At 53.0% G+C, this 24582-nt stretch overlaps 10 protein-coding genes and 3 non-coding genes across 13 annotated transcripts; 8 read left to right on the top strand and 5 right to left on the bottom strand.

Annotated features, from left to right (window-relative positions):
* The first annotated feature begins 693 nt into the window (after nucleotides 1-693).
* Nucleotides 694-4320, top strand: B0H65DRAFT_165269 (protein transport protein sec-24). The gene is made up of 2 exons (XM_062821288.1): nucleotides 694-1668; nucleotides 1728-4320. Exons 1-2 carry the CDS (start codon nucleotides 1042-1044, stop codon nucleotides 3951-3953), a joined length of 2853 nt encoding a protein of 950 aa, XP_062683164.1. The 5' UTR covers nucleotides 694-1041; the 3' UTR covers nucleotides 3954-4320.
* Nucleotides 4321-4476: 156 nt separating this feature from the next.
* On the top strand, nucleotides 4477-4569 carry B0H65DRAFT_t196. The gene has a single exon. It is a non-coding gene; the product is annotated as a tRNA-Gln (tRNA).
* Nucleotides 4570-5733: 1164 nt separating this feature from the next.
* Nucleotides 5734-6379, bottom strand: B0H65DRAFT_422364 (uncharacterized protein; the record flags this gene model as incomplete). The annotated part of the gene is made up of 3 exons (XM_062824399.1): nucleotides 5734-6024; nucleotides 6242-6290; nucleotides 6324-6379. 3 exons carry the CDS (start codon nucleotides 6377-6379, stop codon nucleotides 5734-5736), a joined length of 396 nt encoding a protein of 131 aa, XP_062683163.1.
* Nucleotides 6380-6746: 367 nt separating this feature from the next.
* B0H65DRAFT_165246 (MAP kinase) lies at nucleotides 6747-8319 on the top strand. The gene is made up of 4 exons (XM_062821287.1): nucleotides 6747-7128; nucleotides 7197-7392; nucleotides 7460-7841; nucleotides 7918-8319. Exons 1-4 carry the CDS (start codon nucleotides 7025-7027, stop codon nucleotides 8292-8294), a joined length of 1059 nt encoding a protein of 352 aa, XP_062683162.1. The 5' UTR covers nucleotides 6747-7024; the 3' UTR covers nucleotides 8295-8319.
* Nucleotides 8320-8931: 612 nt separating this feature from the next.
* B0H65DRAFT_547881 (uncharacterized protein) lies at nucleotides 8932-10235 on the bottom strand (the record flags this gene model as incomplete). The annotated part of the gene is made up of 2 exons (XM_062829543.1): nucleotides 8932-9483; nucleotides 9642-10235. 2 exons carry the CDS (start codon nucleotides 10233-10235, stop codon nucleotides 8932-8934), a joined length of 1146 nt encoding a protein of 381 aa, XP_062683161.1.
* Nucleotides 10236-11088: 853 nt separating this feature from the next.
* Nucleotides 11089-12326, bottom strand: B0H65DRAFT_165153 (tetrapyrrole biosynthesis, uroporphyrinogen III synthase). Its single transcript, XM_062821286.1, has 2 exons — nucleotides 11850-12326; nucleotides 11089-11796 (listed from the first exon to the last, which is right to left on the bottom strand). The coding sequence occupies exons 1-2, from the start codon at nucleotides 12124-12126 to the stop codon at nucleotides 11162-11164; spliced, it is 912 nt and encodes a 303-aa protein (XP_062683160.1). The 5' UTR covers nucleotides 12127-12326; the 3' UTR covers nucleotides 11089-11161.
* Nucleotide 12327: 1 nt separating this feature from the next.
* Nucleotides 12328-13280, top strand: B0H65DRAFT_165148 (augmenter of liver regeneration). Its single transcript, XM_062821285.1, has 2 exons — nucleotides 12328-12617; nucleotides 12682-13280. The coding sequence occupies exons 1-2, from the start codon at nucleotides 12496-12498 to the stop codon at nucleotides 13166-13168; spliced, it is 609 nt and encodes a 202-aa protein (XP_062683159.1). The 5' UTR covers nucleotides 12328-12495; the 3' UTR covers nucleotides 13169-13280.
* A 387-nt stretch (nucleotides 13281-13667) lies between these two features.
* On the top strand, nucleotides 13668-16246 carry B0H65DRAFT_462331 (thiamine diphosphate-binding protein). Its single transcript, XM_062826635.1, has 3 exons — nucleotides 13668-14300; nucleotides 14360-15590; nucleotides 15670-16246. Exons 1-3 carry the CDS (start codon nucleotides 14114-14116, stop codon nucleotides 15980-15982), a joined length of 1731 nt encoding a protein of 576 aa, XP_062683158.1. The 5' UTR covers nucleotides 13668-14113; the 3' UTR covers nucleotides 15983-16246.
* A 215-nt stretch (nucleotides 16247-16461) lies between these two features.
* B0H65DRAFT_t173 lies at nucleotides 16462-16554 on the bottom strand. Its single transcript has one exon. It is a non-coding gene; the product is annotated as a tRNA-Asp (tRNA).
* A 394-nt stretch (nucleotides 16555-16948) lies between these two features.
* B0H65DRAFT_462329 (uncharacterized protein) lies at nucleotides 16949-19563 on the bottom strand. Its single transcript, XM_062826634.1, has one exon. It carries the CDS (start codon nucleotides 19113-19115, stop codon nucleotides 17214-17216), a length of 1902 nt encoding a protein of 633 aa, XP_062683157.1. The 5' UTR covers nucleotides 19116-19563; the 3' UTR covers nucleotides 16949-17213.
* A 273-nt stretch (nucleotides 19564-19836) lies between these two features.
* On the top strand, nucleotides 19837-20737 carry B0H65DRAFT_165068 (uncharacterized protein). Its single transcript, XM_062821283.1, has one exon. The coding sequence runs from the start codon at nucleotides 20154-20156 to the stop codon at nucleotides 20631-20633; it is 480 nt and encodes a 159-aa protein (XP_062683156.1). The 5' UTR covers nucleotides 19837-20153; the 3' UTR covers nucleotides 20634-20737.
* A 450-nt stretch (nucleotides 20738-21187) lies between these two features.
* On the top strand, nucleotides 21188-23458 carry B0H65DRAFT_165070 (uncharacterized protein). The gene is made up of 2 exons (XM_062821284.1): nucleotides 21188-21326; nucleotides 21399-23458. The coding sequence occupies exons 1-2, from the start codon at nucleotides 21302-21304 to the stop codon at nucleotides 23264-23266; spliced, it is 1893 nt and encodes a 630-aa protein (XP_062683155.1). The 5' UTR covers nucleotides 21188-21301; the 3' UTR covers nucleotides 23267-23458.
* A 130-nt stretch (nucleotides 23459-23588) lies between these two features.
* Nucleotides 23589-23677, top strand: B0H65DRAFT_t197. Its single transcript has one exon. It is a non-coding gene; the product is annotated as a tRNA-Tyr (tRNA).
* Nucleotides 23678-24582: the final 905 nt, after the last annotated feature.

Genomic DNA, 24582 nt, shown 5'->3' with positions numbered 1-24582 from the left:
ACATCAGGAAGGTGCTTCTCCCAAATACGCCCGGGCCACTGTGCCTAGATTGCCGAGATTCACTGCATTGCGATGTTCATATTTCCCGTCTCACCCGTTCCTCCGTTCACATGAAAATGCTCGGCATGTTGCTTGGAGCTGGCGTTTGTGTGTCAGGTGTTGTTGTTACCTTGCTAGATGTATCGCGAGATGTACCCATTCTCGAGCCGATCTACCCGTGATTGCCCACTGTGGGGTCCGTGCCGCTGAAGCTCCCTCCCGTCATAAGCTCAACCTCGCGTTGGTGACATCTGTCTCCAGCTACAGATGCAGGAACAAACAATAAAGTTTGCGGATTTGAGAACCCTCTTGGTTAGCAGTTGTCCAAGTAAAAACACATGGCCTCCATCGAAACTCGGGGTGTAGGGAATGCATTGGTGTATGAAATTAGGTCGGTTATAAGTGAACTAATTAGAGGCCTGAGCATCACGTGCTGCATGAGATGAAAGCATGTAAGTTACAGTTTCTTACCCTTACCGTAACTCTCATCTGCACTCCACCGGCCTGATACCCACAACTAGTGGGGTGCCTCGAGCTCTATGTGTTTATCACACAGCGCATTGTCCAACACCTCGAAGGTGCGGCGATACTTGGTAGGTACGAACCATTACCCCAGCTGCCTGGCCCCAGCCTGTGTGGACACTCCCGTTGGTACTCCGCCCGAAGCGAGGCAGCTAAGGCCAGTTTGGCTTCCTAGCTCCTGTCCTCCTGATTGATAGGTCTGATAGGTGTAGCCCCTCGCCGCCCGGCGCCCGATGCTGTTGTCGTAAATCGAGAGCTGTCAACTTCCAAGCGCGCCTCAAATCACCAACTCTCTCCACCGCCCCCCGCCGCTTCGCAACACCCACGACTTGTCCCCTGACTCCTTTCGCCGTTCCTCTCGCGCGCCACAAGCGTCATCGACATACCCACCAAGAGGTTCCAGCCATTGTTACTTTGCTCAACGAGGCCCGACCACCGTAATCTCTCGCGCCATCAGAGAACCGAGCAGCGGACAACACCATGGCGGCTCCTCCTCCCAACGATGGCTACGGCCAGTATCCCCCCCAGCAGTACGGCGAGCAGCCCCAATATCCCGTTGATCCCGCTCAACAAGCATACGGTAGCTCGGCCTCTCCTCCGCCGGCAGCCGCCTCGCAGCACGGCGCCGAGCATGGCAAGAAGAAGAAGAGAGCATACGCCGCCCAGGCATTCGAGGTTGCCACAGGAGGCAACGCCGTAGTAGGCGGCCAGCCAGCAGCAGCGCAATACGGAATCCCTCAGCCAGCAGCACCAGGATTTGGTGGATATCCGGCACAAGATGTCCAACAACCGGCATACGGCGCTCCGACAACACCGTACGGCGCGCCTCAGCCTGCCGTACCCGGAGTCGGAGGCTATCAGGCCCCTGATGCCTACTACTCCCAGGGTGCTGCTCCGGCCGCCGTTGGCCCTGCCCCCGGAGGTGTTGCCGGCATCACGGCCGGCATCCAGTCTATGGGCTTTGGAGGACAGCCGCAGCAGCCGCAGCAACTCCCTGCCCAGGCGAGGGGTCCTGCGAACCAGCTTTATCCCACCGATCTACTCAACCAGCCCTTTAATGTCGCCGAACTCGAGCTGCCGCCTCCCCCCATTATTCTTCCCCCTAATGTAAGCTCTTTGGCTTCCCGAGTTGGCCTATGTGCCCATTGCTGACTTTCTGTTTTCAGTCTAGCGTTACCCCTTCCCCAGATGCCAACTGCGCGCCAAAGTATGTGCGATCCACGTTGAATGCCGTACCCACCACCCACTCGTTGCTCAAGAAGAGCAAGCTGCCCTTTGCGCTCGTTATTCAGCCATATGCAGCTCTTCATGACTTGGACGATCCGGTCCCTGTTGTGCAAGACCAAGTAATCTCGCGCTGCCGAAGATGTCGATCCTACATCAACCCATTCGTGACCTTCCTTGATCACGGCCACAGATGGCGCTGCAACATGTGCAACCTTACCAACGATGTTCCCCAGGCCTTTGATTGGGATGCGGCGGCCCAGAAGAGCGTGGATAGATGGCAACGGCATGAGCTAAACCATGCGGTTGTTGAGTTCGTTGCGCCCCAGGAGTATATGGTTAGGCCCCCTCAACCCCTGGTCTACCTTTTCTTGTTTGATGTCAGCTACGCGGCTGTCTCTACGGGTCTCTTGGCCACCAGCGCAAGAACAATTCTGGACAGCCTCGACAGGATACCGAATGCCGATCGCCGCACCCGCCTTGGATTCATCGCCGTGGACTCGAGCCTGCATTACTTCTCAGTTCCGAGAGACACGGAGGAAAATGGTGAGACGAGCATGCTTGTGGTCAGCGATCTGGATGAGCCATTCCTCCCTGTTCCCGGGGAGTTGCTGGTCCCCCTCACCGAGTGCCGGCAGAACATCGAAAGCTTCCTCAATAAGTTGCCCGAGATGTTTGCGAACAACCAGAGCAACGGAAACTGCATGGGTTCGGCTCTCAGGGCCGGTCACAAGCTTATTGCCCCCCTCGGCGGCAAGATTGTGGTGCTGAGCTCCTCTCTGCCTAACGTGGGTTATGGAAAGCTCGAGATGAGAGAAGACAAGAAGCTTCTCGGCACGTCCAAAGAAAGCGGGCTGCTGCAGACCGCCAATTCGTTCTACAAGAGCTTCGCCGTCGAGTGCTCCAAGAACCAAGTGTCTATCGACATGTTCCTCTTCTCTTCCCAGTATCAGGATGTGGCCTCCTTGAGCAACCTCCCGCGGTACACTGGTGGTCAAACATGGTTCTACCCGGGATGGAACGCCGCTAGGGCTGAGGATGCTGTCAAGTTTGCGTCCGAATTCAGCGACTACCTGTCGTCTGAGATTGGCCTTGAGGCCGTCCTCCGTGTTAGGGCTACTACTGGACTGCGGATGAGCACTTTTTACGGTAACTTCTTTAACAGAAGCTCTGACTTGTGCGCTTTCCCGGCTTTCCCCCGTGATCAGTGCTACGTCGTTGAGGTTGCCATCGATGAGAACCTTACCAAGAACTTTGTTTGCTTGCAGACAGCGGTACTACATACCACCTGCAATGGTGAGCGTCGCATTCGTGTCATGACTCTGGCTTTGCCAACCACCACCAACCTTGCCGATGTCTACGCCTCGGCCGATCAGTGCGCTATCGCTACCTACTTCAGTCACAAGGCGGTTGAAAAGGCCCTCGGTAATTCCCTGGACGCGGCAAGGGATCTGCCTCAGCAGAAAATCACCGAGCTTCTGCAGACCTTCAGGAAGGAGCTGGGTGGAGGAAGTATGGGTGGCGGCCTTCAGTTCCCGTCTAACCTTCGTGGTCTACCTGCCCTTTGCCTGGGCTTGACCAAGCACGTTGGTTTGAGGAAGTCGGCGCTTATTCCTTCGGATATTCGCTCTGCTGCCCTCTGCCTGCTCTCTACCCTTCCTTTGCCGCTGCTCATGCAGTACATCTACCCCAGGCTATACTCGCTGCACGACATGCCTGACAATGCCGGTTTCCCCGACCCGGAGACGAGCCAGATTGTCCTCCCACCACCTATGAATCTCTCCTCGGAGCGCTTCGTTCCATTCGGCTTGTACCTTATCGACGATGGCCAAACGCAATTCCTCTGGGTTGGTCGTGACGCTGTGCCTCAGCTTATCCTGGATGTATTCGGAGTGCAGGAACGCACTCAGGTTGCTGTTGGAAAGGGAACTCTGCCTGAGCTGGACAATGACTTCAACGAGCGTGTCCGGAACGTGATTGCCAAGAGCAGAGACCACAAGAGCAAGGGTGTTGGCAGCATCACGTTGCCTCATCTGTACATTGTCAGGGAGGATGGTGAACCAAGCCTTAAGCTGTGGGCTCAGACTCTCTTGGTGGAAGACCGGGCGGATCAGGGGATGAGCTTCCAACAGTGGATGGGCATGCTGAGGGAGAAGGTGAGTCACTAAAAGCCTCGTTTTGCATTGTTCTTGTTGCTGCTGCTTTTCTGTTTTACTGCCAATGGTTGGAAAGCGGATCTGGGGCGCTAACAGACTTGCAACAGGTTGTGCAGTGATGGCATTCACATACCATCCTAGCGGGCGAAAATGGATCCTCGATATTTATATGTGACGGCGGCAAGCGAAGGATGCCGATGGCAGTATTCAGTCAGAACATGTTTATCTTGAGGTGTTTGAGCGGGTGTAAAGAAAAGAGACAGGGGTGCATGTGGCGGACAGACGCAGAAGAAGCGGACTCGCATGACAAACACAATGTAATATTCTTAAGAATGGTTTTTCATACAATCTATCCGGGATTACTCCCATTGTGACCCGTAAACAAATGCTATGACATTTAGGTGAAAATCGATACCGCAGGCGTGGCTTGACACGCTTCATAGTGCCTCATCTACAGCTTGTTGCGATGCCTCTGAAGGATGTGGGACCCAGATGGAGTACTTGGACTACTATCCGACGCCAATCCATAACAAATGGTTGTATAGTGTAGCGGTTATCACTCCGGATTCTGAGTCTCCAAAACCATCAGAACATTCCGGCAACCCCGGTTCGATTCCGGGTACGACCTTCACTTTTGACTTTTTTTTCGATGTCCCAGTGACATATTTTCGACCTGGTGAGATTTTGTTCGTTGCCTTTTCTTTTTTTTTTTTTTTCTTTTTTTTTTTCTTTTTTTTTTTGGGGGGGGGGGGGGTTTTCTCTCCTGTTTTAGCTCGTCTTTGGCCAGCTTGCGACTGCGTGTCTGGCAATGGTAATGTTACTGTTTCACCAGGTCACATAGGTCGCTTTGGACTTGTATCCGCTTCCTTTCCCCCCATGTTCCTTGTTTCACTATTTATAAAGCTGATAGATCGAATGCAGTAAGGTGTCTCCGTCTGTCTTTAGTATTTGATCTCATCCTCTTCAGATATCACCACCACCACCACCAACTTGGCCAGAATTCCTCCCGAACGGGTACACTCGCTTGGCTTCAAAGTTGGGCCCTGTAACCGCCCGGGCCTCTTTTGTGAAACGAACGGGGAAAACTCTCCCCAGAGGAGAGGGACCTGAGACACACGCCGAGAGCTTCGTCTTGTTCGAAGAAAGGGAAACCGACCAGTCAGGCTCGGGTGTTGGCCTAGCCCGGGCGCTTAACTGGCAATGGCTTGTGGACCTATGATATTGTAGATACTGTACGCATTTGTCCCCCCAACATGTTCGGCATTGTCGACAAAGAAAAGGAGAAGAGATATTGGGAACAAATGAGTTGTCTGTATTGGTGCGTAGTCATAACTCAAATTAAGTATGGGTTGCCTAGTAGGGAGCGGATACATATATACAGACCGTGGTGGGATTATGCTGGTTTTGAGGGAATGAGACGGGCCCACTGAATGGGTACTTCATGTTCTGGAAACACGATTTGAGGTTCTCGACGTTTCCTCACAGGGCTGCAGGAGGTCGCATACAGACTGGCCACGGGCAGAAGAAACATTCAGGAGCACCAAAAAAGACGGAACGGGAGAAAGAGACGTGAAGATGAACGGAAAGGGTATCCAGAGGGACAAGGTGACACCTCTAGAAGTACCGGTGCCCAGGCTGAGCCAGGCTCTAGAGGCTGCTGGCACGGCTGATTAGCCGCCAAGGTGCTGATACCGCGATGCATTTCCATGTTCCTGTACGTGTATGTGAAACCGTAGACTGAGGGCACATCATCCCGCTCCTCGTGCTACTGTAGTTGAGGCACGAGGATGTATTATGTTGTAGCCCAGGGGCAGTCTCTATATGTGAACGGGAAGGAAGAAGAAGCCGAGGATTCCATTGTTGAGGTTGTGCCCCTGGCCCAGCCGACCGTCAGCGAGCTGAACCCCGCTGGCGACGGAGTTCCCGGTCTCCTTGATGCGTTTGACGATTCTGAATGAGCCCCACCAACAATGACAACGTGGTCTGAGCTTCCGCTGGGGACTCCTTGTCGCACTTTGTTCGGCGTCAACATTGCTCCAGAAGAGAAGCTGTGTGAAGCAGTGAAGTAGTTGGGGCCTCGACCCTCCTGTCATTTTCTCCTGGTTATTCCTCATCAGCTCGATAACTTCCCCTTGACCCATCCTTCGTAAGAGAGCTTCTCTTGTCTTCTTGCTCGGCCGGTTCCTCGTTATCTTGATAGCATTTCCACCACCAAACACCCCGATATCGTCTTGGAAGCTTGAGGTATACGTGTAAGTGTCGACAAACGTCTAGACTCGTCCCGCCAGGCCCGCTTTCACATTCTCGTGGTTCACTTGCAGGACAGACCGCCCAAGTGGAAGTGCTCGACTGCGCACCACCTGATCGTCCATCTGATATCACAGTGTTGAAAGAGCCGGACCTTGGCTTTCTATGATAACCCCTGGACACACTGACATCCACTCAACTTCATCATCCCGGATCTGAGGTGCGCCGCTTGGCAGTCGAGGCTCGCCGAAGAGTGGAAAGGAAGCCAGCAACGCAAGCCCAGTGTTGCACTGCATTCGTTCCATTTGATCCCTCATTAATTGAATGGATACCTCACCTGCACCCTGAGTTGTGTGTCAACAGCTAATCATAGCAAGCAGCCTTTCTCAAGACAGCCTAGGTAGAATTCGCGCCCAACCCCTCCGCCACCACCACCTCCCGCTACAACAACGCAACAACGCAACCTGAACCAACCGGCCAGGCCCCCGCATTTCTACTCCCATCACATCCCCTTGGCGACGGTCACTTCCTTTACAACCTACACTCTTTCTACAAACAACAACAACTCGGTGTTGAGCAATACCTACCGTACTTGTTCTTGGATCGCAACCATCGTCGACGGCCCCTCGACTGCGCGACTCGACTGGGATCTTGGACAGACCCCACTCCAACAGACGAATCCCCTCATTCAGTAGCGCCCGTTGACTCGCGATCAACGCCTCCGTTGTCACACAACACAAGTATTTTCAACCTTCGAGTCGGCGAAACAACCGAACCACTTACTGTCCCTAGACAGTCTTTGTTTCCCGTAAACAACCCCCCAGGGACACGTCGAAATGAGCAGCGCACACAAAAGCGGAGCTCGCAAGATCTCCTTCAACGTCAGCGAGCAATACGACATCCAGGATGTCGTTGGCGAAGGCGCTTACGGTGTCGTCTGGTAAGTTGATCGCAACTATTCCTCGCCCACACTAGAGGGATCACGAGAACTAACAGGCGACCCAACAGCTCTGCAGTACACAAGCCTTCGGGCCAAAAGGTCGCGATCAAGAAGATCACCCCCTTTGACCACTCCATGTTCTGCTTGCGGACGTTGCGCGAGATGAAGCTGCTTCGGTACTTCAACCATGAAAACATCATCTCTATTCTCGATATTCAAAAACCACGGAGCTACGAGACTTTCAACGAGGTGTATCTCATCCAGGTATGATCGCATATTGTCTCGGTCCTTCAGGCTGTTTGTTCCTCACTAACATGGCTTAAACCACCAGGAACTAATGGAGACTGACATGCACCGGGTCATTCGTACCCAAGAGCTCTCGGACGACCATTGCCAATACTTCATTTACCAGACGTTGCGCGCCCTCAAGGCCATGCACTCTGCCAATGTTCTTCACCGCGACTTGAAACCTTCCAACCTTTTGCTAAACGCCAACTGCGATCTGAAAGTGTGCGACTTTGGCTTGGCCCGCTCGGCTGCGTCGCAAGAGGACAACTCGGGCTTCATGACCGAATACGTTGCCACCCGTTGGTACCGCGCCCCCGAAATCATGTTGACGTTCAAGGAGTACACCAAGGCCATCGATGTCTGGTCTGTCGGCTGCATTTTGGCCGAGATGCTGAGCGGCAAGCCGCTCTTCCCTGGCAAAGATTGTATGTGATCCCACCCCAACCAACCCCGTGTTGCAATCACAGAAAGAAACTAACGCGCGTTACTTCCTTCTCACAGACCACCACCAACTGACCCTCATCCTGGACGTCCTCGGCACCCCAACCATGGAAGACTACTACGGCATCAAGTCGCGCCGGGCGCGCGAATACATCCGCTCGCTGCCCTTCAAGAAGAAGGTTCCCTTCCGCACGCTGTTCCCCAACACGTCGGAGCTGGCCCTGGACCTGCTAGAAAAGCTCCTCGCCTTCAACCCTGTTAAGCGCATCACGGTCGAAGAGGCGCTCAAGCACCCGTACCTCGAGCCCTACCACGACCCGGATGATGAGCCGACCGCGCCCCCCATCCCCGAGGAGTTCTTTGATTTCGACAAGCACAAGGATAACCTGAGCAAGGAGCAGTTGAAGCAGTTGATCTACCAGGAAATTATGAGGTGAAATGTCTACTACCAAATCAGGACGGTTTGAAGGAGAGTGTTGGAACAATGTCAGTTTACTTGGTCCTCTCGATGGGACGTAGGAGATATCAGGGAGACGTGGGATATGCTTTTCCAGCATTTGATGGCGAATGTTGAAGGAAGGGGAGATATCTGGACAATGTGGCCTAGATGAGCGTGGTGGAGGGGAAGTCGATTTTTTACGTTTCCTTTGCGGTCTTGATACGCTCTTATGGCTTGCTTAAACCGGATCCCGTTCCGTACTGTCATGAATTTGAATCTAGATACTCAACCCTGAGCTGATGATGATGTGTCTTTCGTCGTGTTCGCTTCGTGGTCAAGGAATCGAGTAAGGAAATGTTCGGTTCCGCGAGTGAGTGAAGGGTATATTATGATACAAAGACTGGCTAAATCAAGACACTATTACAAGGTCTGTACCTGGTATGTATGCCCATCCAGGTTCCCTTTTCCTTTTTGCTTCATCAAGCCAAAACCCACCATAACATGACGCCTTACGCCACCAAATTTCCATATCCATACTCAGTTTAGTGATGGCCCCAAAGACTTGTCAGAAATGATAGCACATCAGTCCCAAAAGTCATCCCAGCCTCCTCTTCCCGCTAGCAAGGCAAGAGGCATCATAACCCCCCAGACCCAATAACCCAAACCTCCACCCCCAAAACCGAAAACTTCTCCCCCTGATCGCTAAGCTGCTCATTCCCAAACGTCTCACTCGTAGAGCTCACCCCCTTGTCCAGCCCGTCATCCAGCCACAACCCGTACTTGCCATCGCCAGCGCCCAGACTCAAAAAATGCGACTCGCACAGGATGTAGTACTCGTTCACGCCGCTGTAGGGGAAGGCCTTGAAGCGGATGGTGGTTTGATCGATGCCGTCGGTCGAGGAAGCAAGTAGATCGTCTACGCTGCCGTTATGGGGTGATGTTGCTGCCGTGTTGGCTCTCGAAACGGTAGATGAGGCAAGACCGTCGCCGCTGCTGTGGTTCGTGGCCGTGTCCGTGCCCGTTCCGACTGACGAAATGGTGGATGTTCGGCCTCGCAGGTTCGTGGTGTCGGCGGAGGGAGGAGGCGGGAGGGAGGCCATGACGGAAGCGCGCCAGAGGAAACATTCGCCTGTTCCATAGTATTTGGGCGCTGGGTGGGGGTGGTCGGATAGGTAGGCGCCGAAGATCTGAATGTTGTGGGAGGGTGCGAGGTAAGCATTTGGACTTTTTTTTTTGTCTGTGTTTCCTTTGGGTGACGGGTTTCGACAGTAATATATAGGGATGGAGGGAGGGAAGGCCGAAGATGGAGTGAACAGAGGGAGGGAGAGGGGGGTAGGTAACTTACACCACCCTCGGCATCTTTGATAACCAGCACGAATCCCACTCGTCGTCCGGAATACTTTGCACACTTATCGTAAAGCGTCCCCAGACTTGCCCCGTCCTGGTCCAGACTGTAGATCAAATTCCACTCGTCCACGATGCTGAGCCTCGTCGGCACCATAATCCGTATCTCCTCCGCGATCGCCTGTGTTAATATCCTGGCCGAGTGAGGGGTGTCCGGTGCAAACCCCTTGAGCTGCACGGGTTCCAGTGGAGGCGGCTGCATTGGTGATACGGTTCTTTGGATGGTTTCATGAAATCGGGGGGGAACGTAGACTCCGTCGACGCCGTTGTTGTTGTGGGCGTGGGCGTGGGAGTGGGAGTGTGAACTGTCTGCTGGGTATGAATGCGAGTGGGTGAGGGACGGTGTTTCGGCGGAGAAACGTCGAATCAGACCCCCAAAAATACTGGAGACTAGTCCTGGTGATTGGGAGCTGCCGGCCCCCGACCCTGTTGGTGTTTGGGCACCGGAGCCCGGGGCGGGCGAGGAGTACCCCGATTCGGACCGGAAGGTTTGGGTCGGAAGGGGGTGTCTGTCGCGAGAATCGTGGTAGCTCATGGCTTCAGGTTTCCAATGATCCGACACCCAAATCTTTCAAAGGCTTATATCGAGGGTAGTGTACGAATAGGCAGATTACGGATTATCGATTACCTAGGTAAGGTAGGTGCGGTAGAGAAGATGTACATGAGTTGAAGATAGGTTGATGGACGGCAGGGATGAACTGGCGAAAGCCAAGCTTGACAGATGTTCCAAGATTTACTGCATGAATATCAGTCTCGGCGGGCTGTGAGTGAGATAGAATGGTGATTTATCTGTCGACTGTTTGCGTGTAGTGCCGTAACGTGCGTCAAGCTCTTATATCGACCCCCTCGGCGATGGCTTGTGTTGTGAATGACGACGCATGGAAGCTTCCGTGTGAGAACCTTGCGAGAAGGGTTGACGTTGCTTTCCGTGTAGGGTTGTGCTCTACACTAGCAATGTCAGGTACCCCGTACTACACATCAGTCCTGGAAAGTTCGTTAGCGCGGGACTTCACTACGCACTCTTCGCAACTCAACCACCATTCCACCACATTTCATGCAAGAAGTTGGTATCAACCAGATGCGTTTTGGAGGCTTTATACACTTTATCCAATTTTCCGTTTTGAATGTGGTTGTCCCGTTGTTTTTCTGTGAAGTTTTGCAGACCCCTGTCACAAAAACCGCGCTAACAAACTTTTAAGGACTGATATGTATGTTATTACAGTATCACACTTGTATTGAGTGTACAGCGCTCTATGTGTGGGGGAAACATGTGCGGGGTCATGCTTGCTTAATGTCCAGGTACCTCTACGTTTGAATGTCTGTTAGTGTTGTCAGCGGGCGTTCCACTTGTGTAGCCTGCGGGGCAGGTAGCCCACGGTTGTCTTTTGTCCCTGCAGTAAGATATCTTTCACCCTGCTGTGGTATGGATGGCTTTGAACCTAACCGCTAGATGGCCCAGGTTTATTTCTTTGATTCGTTCCAAAACCTACTGATGCCCTCCCAAACCCCTTCCGGGCTGGGTTGCTCCGCGCAGACATCAGGCTCATAGCCAAAGTTCTTGACAAGATGAAGGCGAGTTGTCGGCCCGATGGTAGCAATGTACGTCTTACGGTCCTCCTGGCGGAAGTCGTCTCCCACTCTGCCGCTGCTCTCGTTCAACCATCCCAGGGCACTAAGCATGCCGTCGCAGCCGCTTGGGGAGAACACCACCACCCATCTAGCAGGGTGGTCTTCGGTCTCTTTGAGAAGCTTTGTGAAATCTTCTTGAAAGGATTCCATAACACCGGTACCATAGACGACAACCTCATCGATGCGAATGAACTTGTCCGATGGTAGAGCAGGGTCCATCAACTTCCTGGGAATGATATCCCGTCTTTGCTCGCCAACAAGAAACAACAGCGGCGGCTTGGTGGACCTGTCCTTATACCATTCGCCATAGTGCTCGATGATGTAGGGTGCCAATGTTTCACCGTTGCCAGTATGCTCACCAAAGACTTGGAGCGGTGGTTGTTGGGGAACTGCCTTCAACGTGCGCGTTGTCGCAGGGCCGACGCTATAAACAGGGATATCTTGGAGATGGGGCCATCTGTCATCGCCTACACAGCTGTTATGAGGTTTGGCCTTTCGAAATGGATGCAGTACGTCTTACCTGTTACTTCTTGGACGAGGTGGGTGAAGGCTTCAACGGCGCGTTGGGAGGTGAAGACAATACCTCCATAGGCACAGTCGGAACCAGTTCCTATAGCTTTCGTCTTGAGAAGGTTGCGCACCGTAGCTAAGCCCTCGTCCTTGAATCGATGTTCGAGGACGGGGACAAAGAAGGGCTCGAAGTTGAAGCCATCCGTCTCAGAAGAGAACTGCTCCTGGTACGAATCCCCAGGGGTCGATTTTGTCTTCAGCAGGAAAACGGGCGTCTTTTGTGACATGTTGACTTTTTCTTCCCACGGAATGACACACAGAGCAAGGGCAGGAGGGAAGCTTTCGTCTGGTCTACCGGTACCTCTCACTACGTATGTGTAGTCACGGGGTGGGGCCCGCGACCGGCAAGAGCCGCCCCACTATTGCCGGCCGGGCGCGCCGGCATGGCGGCAATGGTTTATCGATAAGCGGAGAACAAGGATCACGGCGTCCGGGTTGTACGGTTCAAGTCGCCGTTCGATGCTGTTCGGTTGATTTCTAATCCTCGAGGCGCAAGAGACAAAAACATACCTGAGTGGCTCGAAGGAAGCATTCACACCTGCAACCGTTGAACCTCGAAACTACCGCTCATCCGCTACCTGCAGATACGTTTAACAATGGTTACAGACAATGACCCTGCCCAAACCGGAGCAACAGCGACGGCTCCGGTAGATGGCACCGCAACAGAGCCCCCCAAGAAGTTGCCCAAGGGTGTTGTTCTGGGCAAGGACGGAAAGCCGTAGGTTCTCACATGGAAGACTTAGCTCAGAGTCCATACCATGTTGCTAAAGAAGAGTCTCTAGTTGCCGTTCTTGCACCTCCTTCGGTGCCTGGGCGTCCCAGGCCAAGGCCACCCTAAAGACCAACCCCGATGCCTCCTCGACCGCGCCTTCTTCTACGATTGCGTCGGCAGCTACATCGTCAACCACAACCCTACCGCAGAGGAGAACAGACTGCCCGGCCGACGTTGAGACTCTCGGGCGGAGCACCTGGACTCTTCTCCACTCGATCGCCGCAACCTACCCTCCCGCTCCGACTCCAACCGAAAAAAACGATCTGAAGTCCTTCATGGGCTTGTTCGCAAAGCTGTACCCTTGCTGGGTATGCGCCGAAGATTTCCAACAATATATCAAGAAAGAAGAACCGAAAACGGGTAGCAGGGACGAGTTCGGAAATTGGCTTTGTGAGGCGCACAACGAAGTCAACAGGAAGTTGGGCAAGCCAACGTTTGACTGCTCCAAGTGGCAGGAGAGGTGGAGGACTGGGTGGAAGGATGGAAGCTGTGATTAATCCCCGACAGCATCCACAGGGACCCGAGAAATCTCAGCCCTGTGAGGGAGTGTTGTACACAACAAACATTTGGCTCTTAGATGGCGGTGGCGATGGTGTTTTTGCATACGCAGCATGGCAAGGAGCATTGGCGTTGTATCTTTTCTGCATAAGTATCTCCAGTCTATATCCCCTTCTCTTACATATCATAACCGCAATGGTATGGATCTCTACTCAAGCTCAGGTTACCCGGTCAGCACAGTGAATTGGAAAGAGTGACAAAAACGCGAAAAGGGATAAGAGGCTTCTAGTGCGATGGAACGACACTTGCGACGGTATGGGATGGATGAACATTGCAAGGACATTCGGGCAACTTGTACACTACGAAGTGGAAGGTCTAAATGCGAGCTAACATCCCGTCGTAAAAGGGATGAGGGGTCGAAGATGATTGAGATAGGTACTACGTAGCGGAGCTAGAGGTACCTTTCAGACTACTTGCTCGTACCTGCAGCTCCACCTAGCGGCATGTACCTACTTATACTTCACCCCACCACCAACTTCAACCAAATCCATGACATCACAGGAAGCAGCTATCGCCGACACTCAACTCATACCGACAGCGCTGCGGTGGAAAGGACGAACCATGGCTCTCCCTGTGGTATCCGGGCCCTTCCGACCCGTCGATCGACAATGCGTCTTGTCATACTTACCTAGTCGATGCTCCCCCCTCATAAACAACAGAAACAGCTCCAACAAGCTCTTTACCTTCAACTTCCACATACTAAACATCGCTTCTCGCTGCCCTTATATCCTGCTGCTCTGACACCTACACCTACACACACCATCCTATTCGACACAAGACTCACGATATACCCCAACAATACATTGCAAACAAGCCAGGCCGGATCTGACAACCTACCGCAACACACGAGATACACGAGAACTTCCACATAACCCAACCAAAAAATGTCAGACATCCGGACACAGAGTTTGCAGAAGCCCGTGTCAGTGGCCGAGTATCTCTTTAGAAGATTGCATCAAATCGGCATCCGCTCAGTCCACGGCCTGCCAGGAGACTTTAACCTGGTTGCTCTCGACTACGTTCCCAAGGCCGGTTTGAAATGGGTTGGTAGCGTGAACGAGCTCAATGCTGGTGAGTATGTCTACTTCTCTATTCCCACAAGCACAATCGCTGATATCAGACGATTATAGCCTATGCCGCCGACGGCTACGCCCGTGCCAAGGGTATCTCTGCCCTCGTAACCACCTTCGGTGTTGGCGAACTATCCGCCATCAACGGTGTCGCCGGTGCTTACTCCGAGCACGTCCCTATCGTCCACATCGTTGGCTGCCCTTCGACCATCTCCCAGCGCAATGGCATGCTCCTACACCATACCCTCGGCAACGGCGACTTCCACGTCTTTGCCAACATGAGCGAACATATCTCCTGCGACGTTGCCAAGCTGGTAAAACCTAGTGAGATCGCCTCCCAGATTGACCATGCGATCCGGGAGTGCTGGATCCGCAGTCGGCCAGTGTACATCTGGCTACCTACCGATATGGTTGAGAAGAAGATCGAGGGCGCTAGATTGGACACAGAGATTGATCTCTCCGAGCCGGAGAATGATCCCGACAGAGAGGACTATGTCGTCGATGTGGTCCTCAAATATCTCCATGGAGCCAAGAATCCGGTGGTTCTTGTTGACGCATGCGCAATCCGTCATAGAGTCACTGAAGAAGTCAACAAGCTCATTGAGAAGACCAAGCTTCCGGTGTTTGTTACTCCCATGGGCAAGGGTGCCTTTGACGAGACGTCCGAGCACTACGGTGGCGTCTATGCTGGCATCGGGTCTCTTCCCGAAGTTGCTAAGCGCGTCGAGGGTTCTGACCTGGTTTTGTCCATTGGCGCGATGAAGAGTGACTTCAACACTGCTGGCTTTTCGTACCACACCTCACAACTTAATACCATCGATCTGCATAGCGACCATTGCACTGTGCGCTATTCTGAATACCCCGGTGTCTCAATGCGGGGTGTGCTCCGGAAGGTCACTGAGCGCATCGACGTGTCCAAGCTCTCGATAACACCTTCTCCCCAGGTCGAGAACGCTGTGGCTCAGAACAAGGATGACTCGCAGATCATCACGCAGGCGTGGTTCTGGCCAAGAATCGGCGAGTACTTCCAGGAAGGTGATGTCGTTGTTACCGAGACGGGCACATCCAACTTTGGTATCTGGGAAAGCAAGTTCCCTAAGGGCGTCATGGGCGTGACGCAGGTACTGTGGGGGAGTATCGGCTGGTCGGTAGGCGCTACGCAGGGTGCGGCACTGGCAGTGAAGGATCTGGAACAAGATAGGCGAACAATCTTGTTCGTGGGTGATGGTAGCTTCCAGTTGACTTGTCAGGAAGTCAGCACTATGCTGAAGCATAACCTGAGGGTTACCATGTGAGTGCTCCCGTCTCCGTTTCCCGTATCTTGTTTAACGTTTGCTTTACGAGCTTCAACTGACTGAGTTACCTTCAAGCTTCCTCATCTACAACGAAGGCTACACCATCGAACGCTATATCCACGGCATGGATGCGGATTACAATGATATCATCCGCTGGAACTACACTGATATCCCCGCGGTCTTCGGCGCGAAGGAAGGCCATGCCCAGAAGTTCGTCATCAAGACAAAGGATGAGCTGGAGAAGCTCCTCAAAGACAAGGACTTCAATGAGTATAAAGGTTTGCAATTTGTAGAGTTGTGGATGCCGAAGGATGATGCGCCACGAGCGTTGAAGCTCACAGCTGAAATCTCGGCGAAGAACAACTCCAGGATCGAGGATGAGCAGTGAGTGGTCATGAGATGAACTGTTTCATGTCATATTGGTGGAGAGGAGGTTATGGCAGAGTGAAGTAGTGTAACGGGCTCGATGTGACTATCGAGAGGTGTGGTACGATTATCATAGTTAACGACTTAGCTGCATTGAATGAAGATAGACAACGGGAGTTTATGTTGATAGCACCTTCTGTTTAAACACGTTGTACCGGTAGAAGCTACGTGGATAAGTGACTTCAGTGTGGTAATCGTAGGCAAGTACGTAAATACAAAGTGAGGCAGATGAATTGGTGATTAAGCCGAAAGATGTACTTCGGTGAATGTCAGTCCTACGATCTGAATTATTGATGAGAAACAGCTGAGAAGAAGGGAAACGACAGCTGATTATGATGAACAAACGAACAAAAAAAAAGGAAATGCTAAATAAAGAAAGCAAACAAATAAAACACAACACGTAGGTGGAGGTTTGAGAGAAAAAAAGCAAAAAATCAAGGTCTCTCCCGCCGGGAATTGAACCCGGGTCTCGAGCGAATCGAACTGATGTTCAAGCTTGACAAGCTCACATACTGACCACTATACTACGGAAGATATACAACTGTTAATCAGCTGTCGTAGTAGGTTGTTGGGAATGGTCTCCGGAACTAGAACTTATATAGTCACATTGGGCACATGGTACCACACAGTATGCATTTGTCGTGTGTTTTCGCTCTTTTATCTTCAAATTTTTTTTTTTTTATCCCTCTTTAGAATCGTCGCTTTAGGAACATGCATGGATGGACCTGTTTCCACACTCCTGAAAATCAGGTACTCAGGGAGCAACGATGCAAGCTTGTACGACCACAACGAGAGTGGCAGAGCGCAAAAGCCATGCGACCAAGTGTGATAGAACATTGTTCCAGGACCTACCTTTCAGACGGTGATGGTAGATACCTAATAGCAACACTGTTTGGTATTTCCTCCTTAGAGAGATATATGTATACATGTAATAACTGTCACGACTCGTTCTTAATCATTTCTCATCCTATATCACCGAACGTATCCAATGTTGTTTGAGGGACACATGCCCCAACTGTAGTAGCAGCACCACGTTTCGGAACCCAGACCAGACCTGCCCAAACTTTAACGCCAGAGATGTTTTAGACCAGGGAAAACTATCCGAGGCGGTATAATCAAAATGAAGACTATGTATTCATACGTACAAGAGAACAATTCCGTCGGAATTCCACAGGACGCTAACCACGCAGTCCCTACATCGCCCGTCCCACAATCTTCCCCCTCACCCTCCCATAACCACCAGTACTCCCAGTCCCAGCAGAAGCAGAAGCAGGACCAACATCCGGCCCCGGATCACTCCACTCATCATCCAAACTAACCACCCCGCTCGAGTACGAGTACCTCGACGAGCGGCCCAAGCTCTCCTGGCGAGTATGAGCACTGGGTGGATGTCTAACACTAGGACCTGCTGCTGCTGCTGCTGCTGATATCCCTTGGCTTGCCGTGGCTTGCGGAGCACCGCCCAGAAGCTCAGGGCGTTCAAGGTCAAAAGGATCGGAGCGGAATTTATTCCGATGAGTCGTAAACGAGTCGATGCTCTCGCGGTAGGTGCGGGTGCTGGGCTGTTGACTCGGGTTGGTAGTGTTCGCACTGATGGATTGACCCCGTGACTGCCGGCGGCGGCGGTCCTCGGCGCGGTAGGTGGTTACTGTTGGCGGTCTGGAGATTGTGGTGACCTTGTTATTGTGAAGGTTTCGGATAGGATAAGGAGGGTCGCTGAAAGGGTTGTTGTCGGAATGACCAAGACCGGCGGCTAGGGGCGCTGGTATGGCTGATATATGGCTGAGTGTGTTGTTGACTCTGAAGGGGTTGTCGCGCTCGTCGAGGTGCGGTGGTCGTGTTGTAGGGACTTTGTCTCTGCTTCCACTGCCACTGTCCTGGCGCGTGACGCTCAGATGTTGCTGTCCTTGTCCTTGGGGTTCTCGGTCGAGATCACCATTATCCATGGCTATCAACGTCAGAAAGTCGGGTTGGTACTTGAGTCTGGCCTTCCTTTCACTTGTGTTTTCCGGATCGGAATATCTGTCTTGCCCAACCTCATCGTTGCGAGTAATGCGTAGTCGCTTGCTGATGTGTATATGGGCTGTTATTCGAGACCACCAGTTCGATATGCTGTCCTTCACCGACCTCGTCCCTCCGGCCTCGTTGGTAGAAACCAGCGAGGGGTTTCGACTGTGTGCGTTGAGGAGTCCCTTAGATTGCGGCCGGTTTGAAGGCGATAACAGCCGGATGCTGGGTTCCGAAAAGGCTTGACTAATGCACTCTCGAATCTTCTTCACGTTGTAACCCAGAGCGGCTTTTGCCTTCACGAACACCGGTGTTGGCCCAATGCTACGTCGACTGATGATATAAGGTGTCTTTTCATTTAGGTCTGTACCAGGACCAGGACCAGGACCAGGACCCAAAGGAGTCAAAAGGGTGCTCCTTCTCTTGTTCAACCTTCGTCGTCTCCACAGCCAGAGAAAGAGTCCGATGAGACTGAGAACCACAAGACCACTGAGCACACCTCCAGCCACCTTCGCGGCTTCACTGTTGTTGGTGGTTGGAACTGAGCTTATAGTGGGAATTATACTCGGGGTTTCCGTGGACTGTACTGCATTGTTGGCCGAGGATGGCTGGAGGCTTGCAACTGTGCTAGCAAAAGGCGTTGCTACCGCGACATCCGGGAATATTTCTGACGCTGTTACTTTGACAATGCTTGCTCCCAATGAAGTCTCAATCTCCTGGCCCGTGGAAGTCTCCTCAGCTCCCGGTGACGATGTGAAGAACAAAGGCGAAGAGGTGCTCGTGATAGTTATGATGGATGTTGCGGCCGGTATGCTCGTCGTACTCGTTGAACTGGGCAATAGACTGTCTTCAAGCGGCGGAAGGGGGCTCGTATTGGTGTTGATTGGAACCGGATTTTCCTCCCTTGTTGTCGCTTCTATCGTTGTCGTTGCCGCTGTCGTCGTTGTCGCCGGCAACCGAGGATTACGGTCCGTGGTCGTTCGGACATTGCTGGATTGGACAACTTTGAGTATTGCTGTACATCGTTTGCCTCCGGTAGTCGTGAAGATAAACGACCTTGCTGCTGAGGGATTGTTGGGTGATGACATGCTGGAAATCGATCTCTGTACCTCCCTTTCTGGCGAATCCAGTCGCAAACAATAGAAAGAAAATTAATATTGGTATGATGGATAAAAATGACACGCCAGGTGAACGAAGAGAATTATTGGGCCTCGAGAGCCTGTCTATGTCGATATAATCATGAACCCTTTGCGAAAGGCGAGGAAGATGGTCATTAAGCAAGCAAAACTTGGAATGTCGCAGAGCAGATCATCACTTGATGGCTCGAGGACGACAGAAATGGGTATTCACCCAAGCAACCCATTTCCCTCGGCAACGCACTGGAACCGAGCCAGCCTCCTCATTGCTCCTCTGGTGATGGTATTGTGGCATGATGAGGTAGGAAGAAGCATAGGTGTGTTTGAGAACAGAACCCATGTACTTTGATTGGCAGATCGGAAGTGTAATAGCGATCTGATGTCCGAGATGGGAACAACAGCACGGCTCACGAACACCGAGAACACGGTCGAGACGAACCATGGCTGTCGTCAACGCGGCTCTAACATCAAGGGGTAAGCGCATATTGGTGTCGCTTAGACGGGCAAACCCCTGTCTTGCGACACTCCTGAAGCACACTCCTTGGTGTTGAGAGTAGCATCGTGAATGTTCCAAGAAAACATGTCTGAAGCCGGAAAGCCACTGGTCAGCTGCTACCATGACACCTCGATTGTTCGCTAGAGAAAATCAGTGGATGAGACTTGAGTAGCAGAAAGAGCCCAAGCATGTACAAACCGTTCAACCCAGACTGACAAGAAGAGGAAAGTCATCAGCCTGCCACAGTTGGTAGGTATGAAGGCACTCGGCTTCGGAGCAAGTAGCTCTAGTACCTGATCTCTGATGCGGTTGCATAACGCAAGTGAAAATACCTATTATTCCTCGCTTGCGGTTTTTGCGTCCATCATGAACACAATCTTCTCGACCAGATCTGACCTTCACCGGGCCTCGGAAGCGGGGAGGATGATGATGCCGAACGAGGAGATGAACGGTCAACGGTGGGCGGACAAGGGACGGGGCAGACGCACGGCGCCATGACGCTTTCGGTCGCCTGCATCGGGATTGCTTGTAACACAGTGGAATCCATTGGCAGCATTGTAAAATTGCGCCGTTCAGGTACCCGCCAGGGCTGCTCCCGTCAAGGGGAACAGATTCGAGCGGGACCAGCAACCATGAGCATTACTTATCTTCATACTGCAGGGCCGGCGTACGGTGGCCGAACCGGAAGCGCATCTCGGGGCGGAACACCGAAATCGAGGTGTAAGTCGGGGTGTCCCGGGCAATGGACGGGCACGGAACTCTACCGTCTACCGACCGGGAACAGACCTCCTGTGGGCTGCCGACGCCGTCATGGTTCGCAGCGTCAGCCCAGTCCCGACACTGTACACAAGCGGGCGGGGTTGCAGGTCCGTTGCAGGCGGAACATGGAAGAGCTCCCGAACGGCGGTGATCCCTGTGCCCGGCCACCTCCAGAACCACCAAACAGGCAGGCGCTGTGGCCCTTGAACCCCTGACCCCATTGATTGCTTGCAACGTATGCGGGGTCGTCTCTATGGAAACCGTGGAAACCCTCACCGTCACCTTCTCCTTGACGGAATGGCAACAAAAACCAAATCATGATCATCCAAGCCAACGTAACGTTAACGGCCCGCTGCGCTAGCGGAACGGAGACTGGGTGATTGTGGGTGACTGGGCGGCCAAACAAGCTTCCCAAATTGGATATCATTCGACCACGAATTCCGTCCGAACCGGCTTGTCCCCGTGGCGGCCGGACAACCCCAGGCGATCGAGCCAGACACGCCCAGAGCACATCGAACACCTCGAGCACCTCAAATCACCCAGGGTTAGCTCCAGGGGTACGAGGCCCAGGGCGACACTCTCTTCGGTGATCTTCTTCCATCTCAAAGCTCTCTCTACACCAACAACAACATCCCCTCCTTTCTCCACAAACATCTCCCGTTACCTGTTTCCCGCCGCCGCTCTTGTGCAACAAAGAGCACGACAGCCGCCTTAGTCGGTGGTCAACTCAAAGCCCCGGCTCCGCGTCACGGTGCCCGCCCAATTCTAGCTTGTCGGTTGCCCGCGCAGCGTCTTCCGCTCATCACCGACGCCGAACCCATAGGTCCGGTTCCGTTGCCGTGTCTTCCCACCGCCGCTTCTTTCTCGTACTACAGTAGCCAACATGTTTGGTAACTTTGCCCACTTGAGTATGTTCTTCAGTTCCCGTTCTTTGCTGTATATAAATCCTCTGGCGGAGCTGTTCTAACAATTTCGTCTAGTTCCCCTGGCCACAGCGCCTCAAGGGCCGCCCAAGGACGTTCCTCCGCCCACGCCCGTCAACTTTCCGCGCTTCTACCCCCAAGTCCAAGATGACCAACAAATAGCACCGGGAGCCGCAGACGAAACACCAAAGTCGGTCGTCACCTTGTTGCAGGGCATAGTCCGCCCAGCCCAGCTGGCCATTGCCCATTTTGAGGCCCTCGGAGTCCATGTAGTGCCAAACTCTACGGCAGCCGACCTCATCCCTGATCCGTCTTATATCCCGGATTTCGCTGCTTGGGAGGAACTGTCATCTGATGCGGCCCACGAGGCGAACGAGAGCACCAGGGTCCCACTGGTCTCGGGAAACCGCTCTCCCGGCTGCAACACTTATCTGGAGCGTAAGCGTGAGCTGTTGTTTCCTAATGAGACCGGCTACCGGACTGTTCGCCGCATCCAGCCTCCAAAGGGCCAGAGCCACGCCCGGCTGGGAAACTGCTACGAGTTCTTCCGTCAGCTCGACATGCTCTCAAATTACTGGGATGACACCTCCGTAGTAGACCAGCCAGCCCCGGAAGGCGAAGAAGAAGACAAGGACGCTCTGGCCTCCAAGCCTCGACGTACCGGCGCGGGCAATCAGATGCCCCCTGACTTTCGCCAGCAGATGGTGCAAACCTTCTTGAAGCTTGTCGCGTACGACTTTGGGTGTAACACCGCGCCGGCTCGTGCTGAGCCGAGGCTGCACATCACCTCTCGCAATCCTTCGTCTGCCCGTAGCTCCTACTTCTCTTCCGGCTGCACTTTCATGTACAAGACCCCGACCACCAGGGAAGAAGCCCGCGCCGGCATTGTCGAAGGACCCGTGGCAGCCGTAAGTGCCAGGCATTCCACTGGCTTCCCGCCCCCACCCGAGGACCCGAACGAGTCTTCCACCGATCCGGACCACGTCTTCGATTTGGGCCGCGAGTTGGTTGCCGCGCTAGTAACGGCCCAGCACCGCGCCCGCGAGGGTCGCACCGAGAAGCGCATTGGCGAAGGTGCCTGGTGGTGCACCAAGCCTCGATGGGGTGGTGGCCCCGGTGGCCCCATTGGCCGTGAGATTGAACAGCAGACCAGTGGCGACGATACACTCGTTGGAGACAAGGACGCGCCCCCTCCGGCTGCTGATGCTGCTGTTGCTACGGCTGCTGCTCCTGCCGAAAAACCCGCGAAAGTGTCCATTTCTTCTCGACTTGCCTCCCGCGCTTCCCCGTTCGGCCCCTTGCCCAGCACACGTCTCCCGGAAAGAGAGAAGGAGTCTAGCTCGGGACCAGCCAAGGGCGTCAAGCGCCTGAAGAAGTCGGGCAACATGGCCATGTACGACAACTACCGCATGGTTCGCCCTCCGGCCCTGACTTGGGACAAGAAGGCCAAGTACGCCGCCATTGGAAGAGCTGCAGGCGCAGAGTACGATGACATCTTTGTGGTCAGTGCCCTGTATCACCACATCAGCATTGTAAGAGTGCGGGTGCCGGATCAGCTAATGGCTGTTTTGGAGGGACGCGCCGAGCACGAGTTTGAAGACGGGAAGCGAAGCTGGGGGAAGTTAGAGGTGAGGAGAAGCAAGTGGTTTGACCTCTTCAAGCCTGAGGACAGAGTGGAGGCCATGAAGCTCGTCTGGTGCATGATGAATTGGCTGATGAGGGCCGTGCCCAAGGATGAGGAGGAGAAGGAAAAGGTGGATCAGAACCAAGAGGGAAAGAAGGACACCAAGAGTGAAAAGGAAGAAAACCCTGCTACGGCGACGGTAGCAGGGAGCCAGGATGCTGTCGAGCGAGTCAAGGATGAGGACAAGCAGGAGGCGAAGGACGAGGTCAAACAGGAGGACGTGGAAATGGAAAATGCATAGACTGAGAAGTTTGGCGTACGTACAAACTACTGTATCTCCCTATCTTCTGTCCTCTTTCCCTTCGGCTTTTTGGATCTGGTCCGCTCTGGTTCTCGACGAGGGAATGCAATATTTAATGATAAATATTTTGAGCATGCCAATGAGTCCCGTAAGATCATTTTTTCCGATAAGTGCGAGCATCAACCTGACCAACGGGTAACATGAGACTTCTGGTCGTCCATCCCCGCGTGCGTGGTCTGCGTCTTTGGACGATATACCATTTGTACATTGAGGCAGTGATATAGCCTCCAAAATCCAGCTCGTTGCTCAACAACCTAAAAATCCCCTTGTGGTGTAGTTGGATATCACGTTCGGCTGTAATTGTCTAGATTGTATACCGAAAGGTCACCGGCTCGATTCCGGTCGAGGGGACATTATCTTTTTTCTCTTTTTTTGGTCGTCAGCGTGCACCTGAAGTCTCGCTTCTGAACAAGGGGTTAGATCTGCGGGTCTGTGCTCTGCGGCTGTTGAAGAATTGGAAAGGGTTCCCTGCCAAACATTTTTCATTTTTGGGATCTGGCAACACGAGGTCTTCTCCGGCATCATGAACTGTTGCCCGGCTTTTTGGAACAATGGTGAAGTGAAAGATAATGGCTTGCTTGACGACAATTTTTTTTTATCGCTCAGGCTAGGGCATTGGATCATTTGCTTCGAGGTCTTGGGTGATTCTCCTCAGCACCGCCGGCGTCATGAAATGTTAAACATCTCCCAACATATAGCGGTATTTCAAAGCATCTTGAGACTTAAACGCGTAGACGCCGCTTATCGGGTTTGGAACTCTGAAAAGTGAAAGTCCAAGAACCCTTGACATGTTCACCATCTCGAGTCAGATATTCGTGGTATTGGTACTTGTATCAAAAACATCATGATATCTGATATACGTCGCACTACGGGATCTACCCGGCATTATGTAATACGCATATCATAGCCAGCATAGCCCCCGTCGACGGCATAGTTTTTGCTGGTATCCCATGGATCCCATGGAGGACCGAACCCATGAAGAGCTGGAAGTATGGGGGTGTTAGTGGAGGTCAAATTGCGGGCCGATCCCAAGCGCAAGCTTTGTATCGGCGTGTTGTATTTACCTATTTTCCAGAAAGTCAGATGTTACCAAGTACTCGGTAGCAAGCGCGAGCTTGGGAAATAATTTGAGTACATACAACTTGTGAGTGACGCAGGTTACGCAGATCACACGGAACCCTTGAGCCTCACCGCACCGACGACGATGACGAGCATGGCATGAATTCGCTTGAAAGGGCATAGCCCACCGGCCATCC

Source organism: Neurospora tetraspora (genome assembly GCF_033439725.1).
Source record: "Neurospora tetraspora strain CBS 560.94 chromosome Unknown B0H65scaffold_3, whole genome shotgun sequence".
NCBI lineage: Eukaryota > Fungi > Ascomycota > Sordariomycetes > Sordariales > Sordariaceae > Neurospora > Neurospora tetraspora.
The sequence above is the reverse complement of the archived record's forward strand: the minus strand, read 5'-3'. Positions and strand labels throughout refer to the sequence as shown.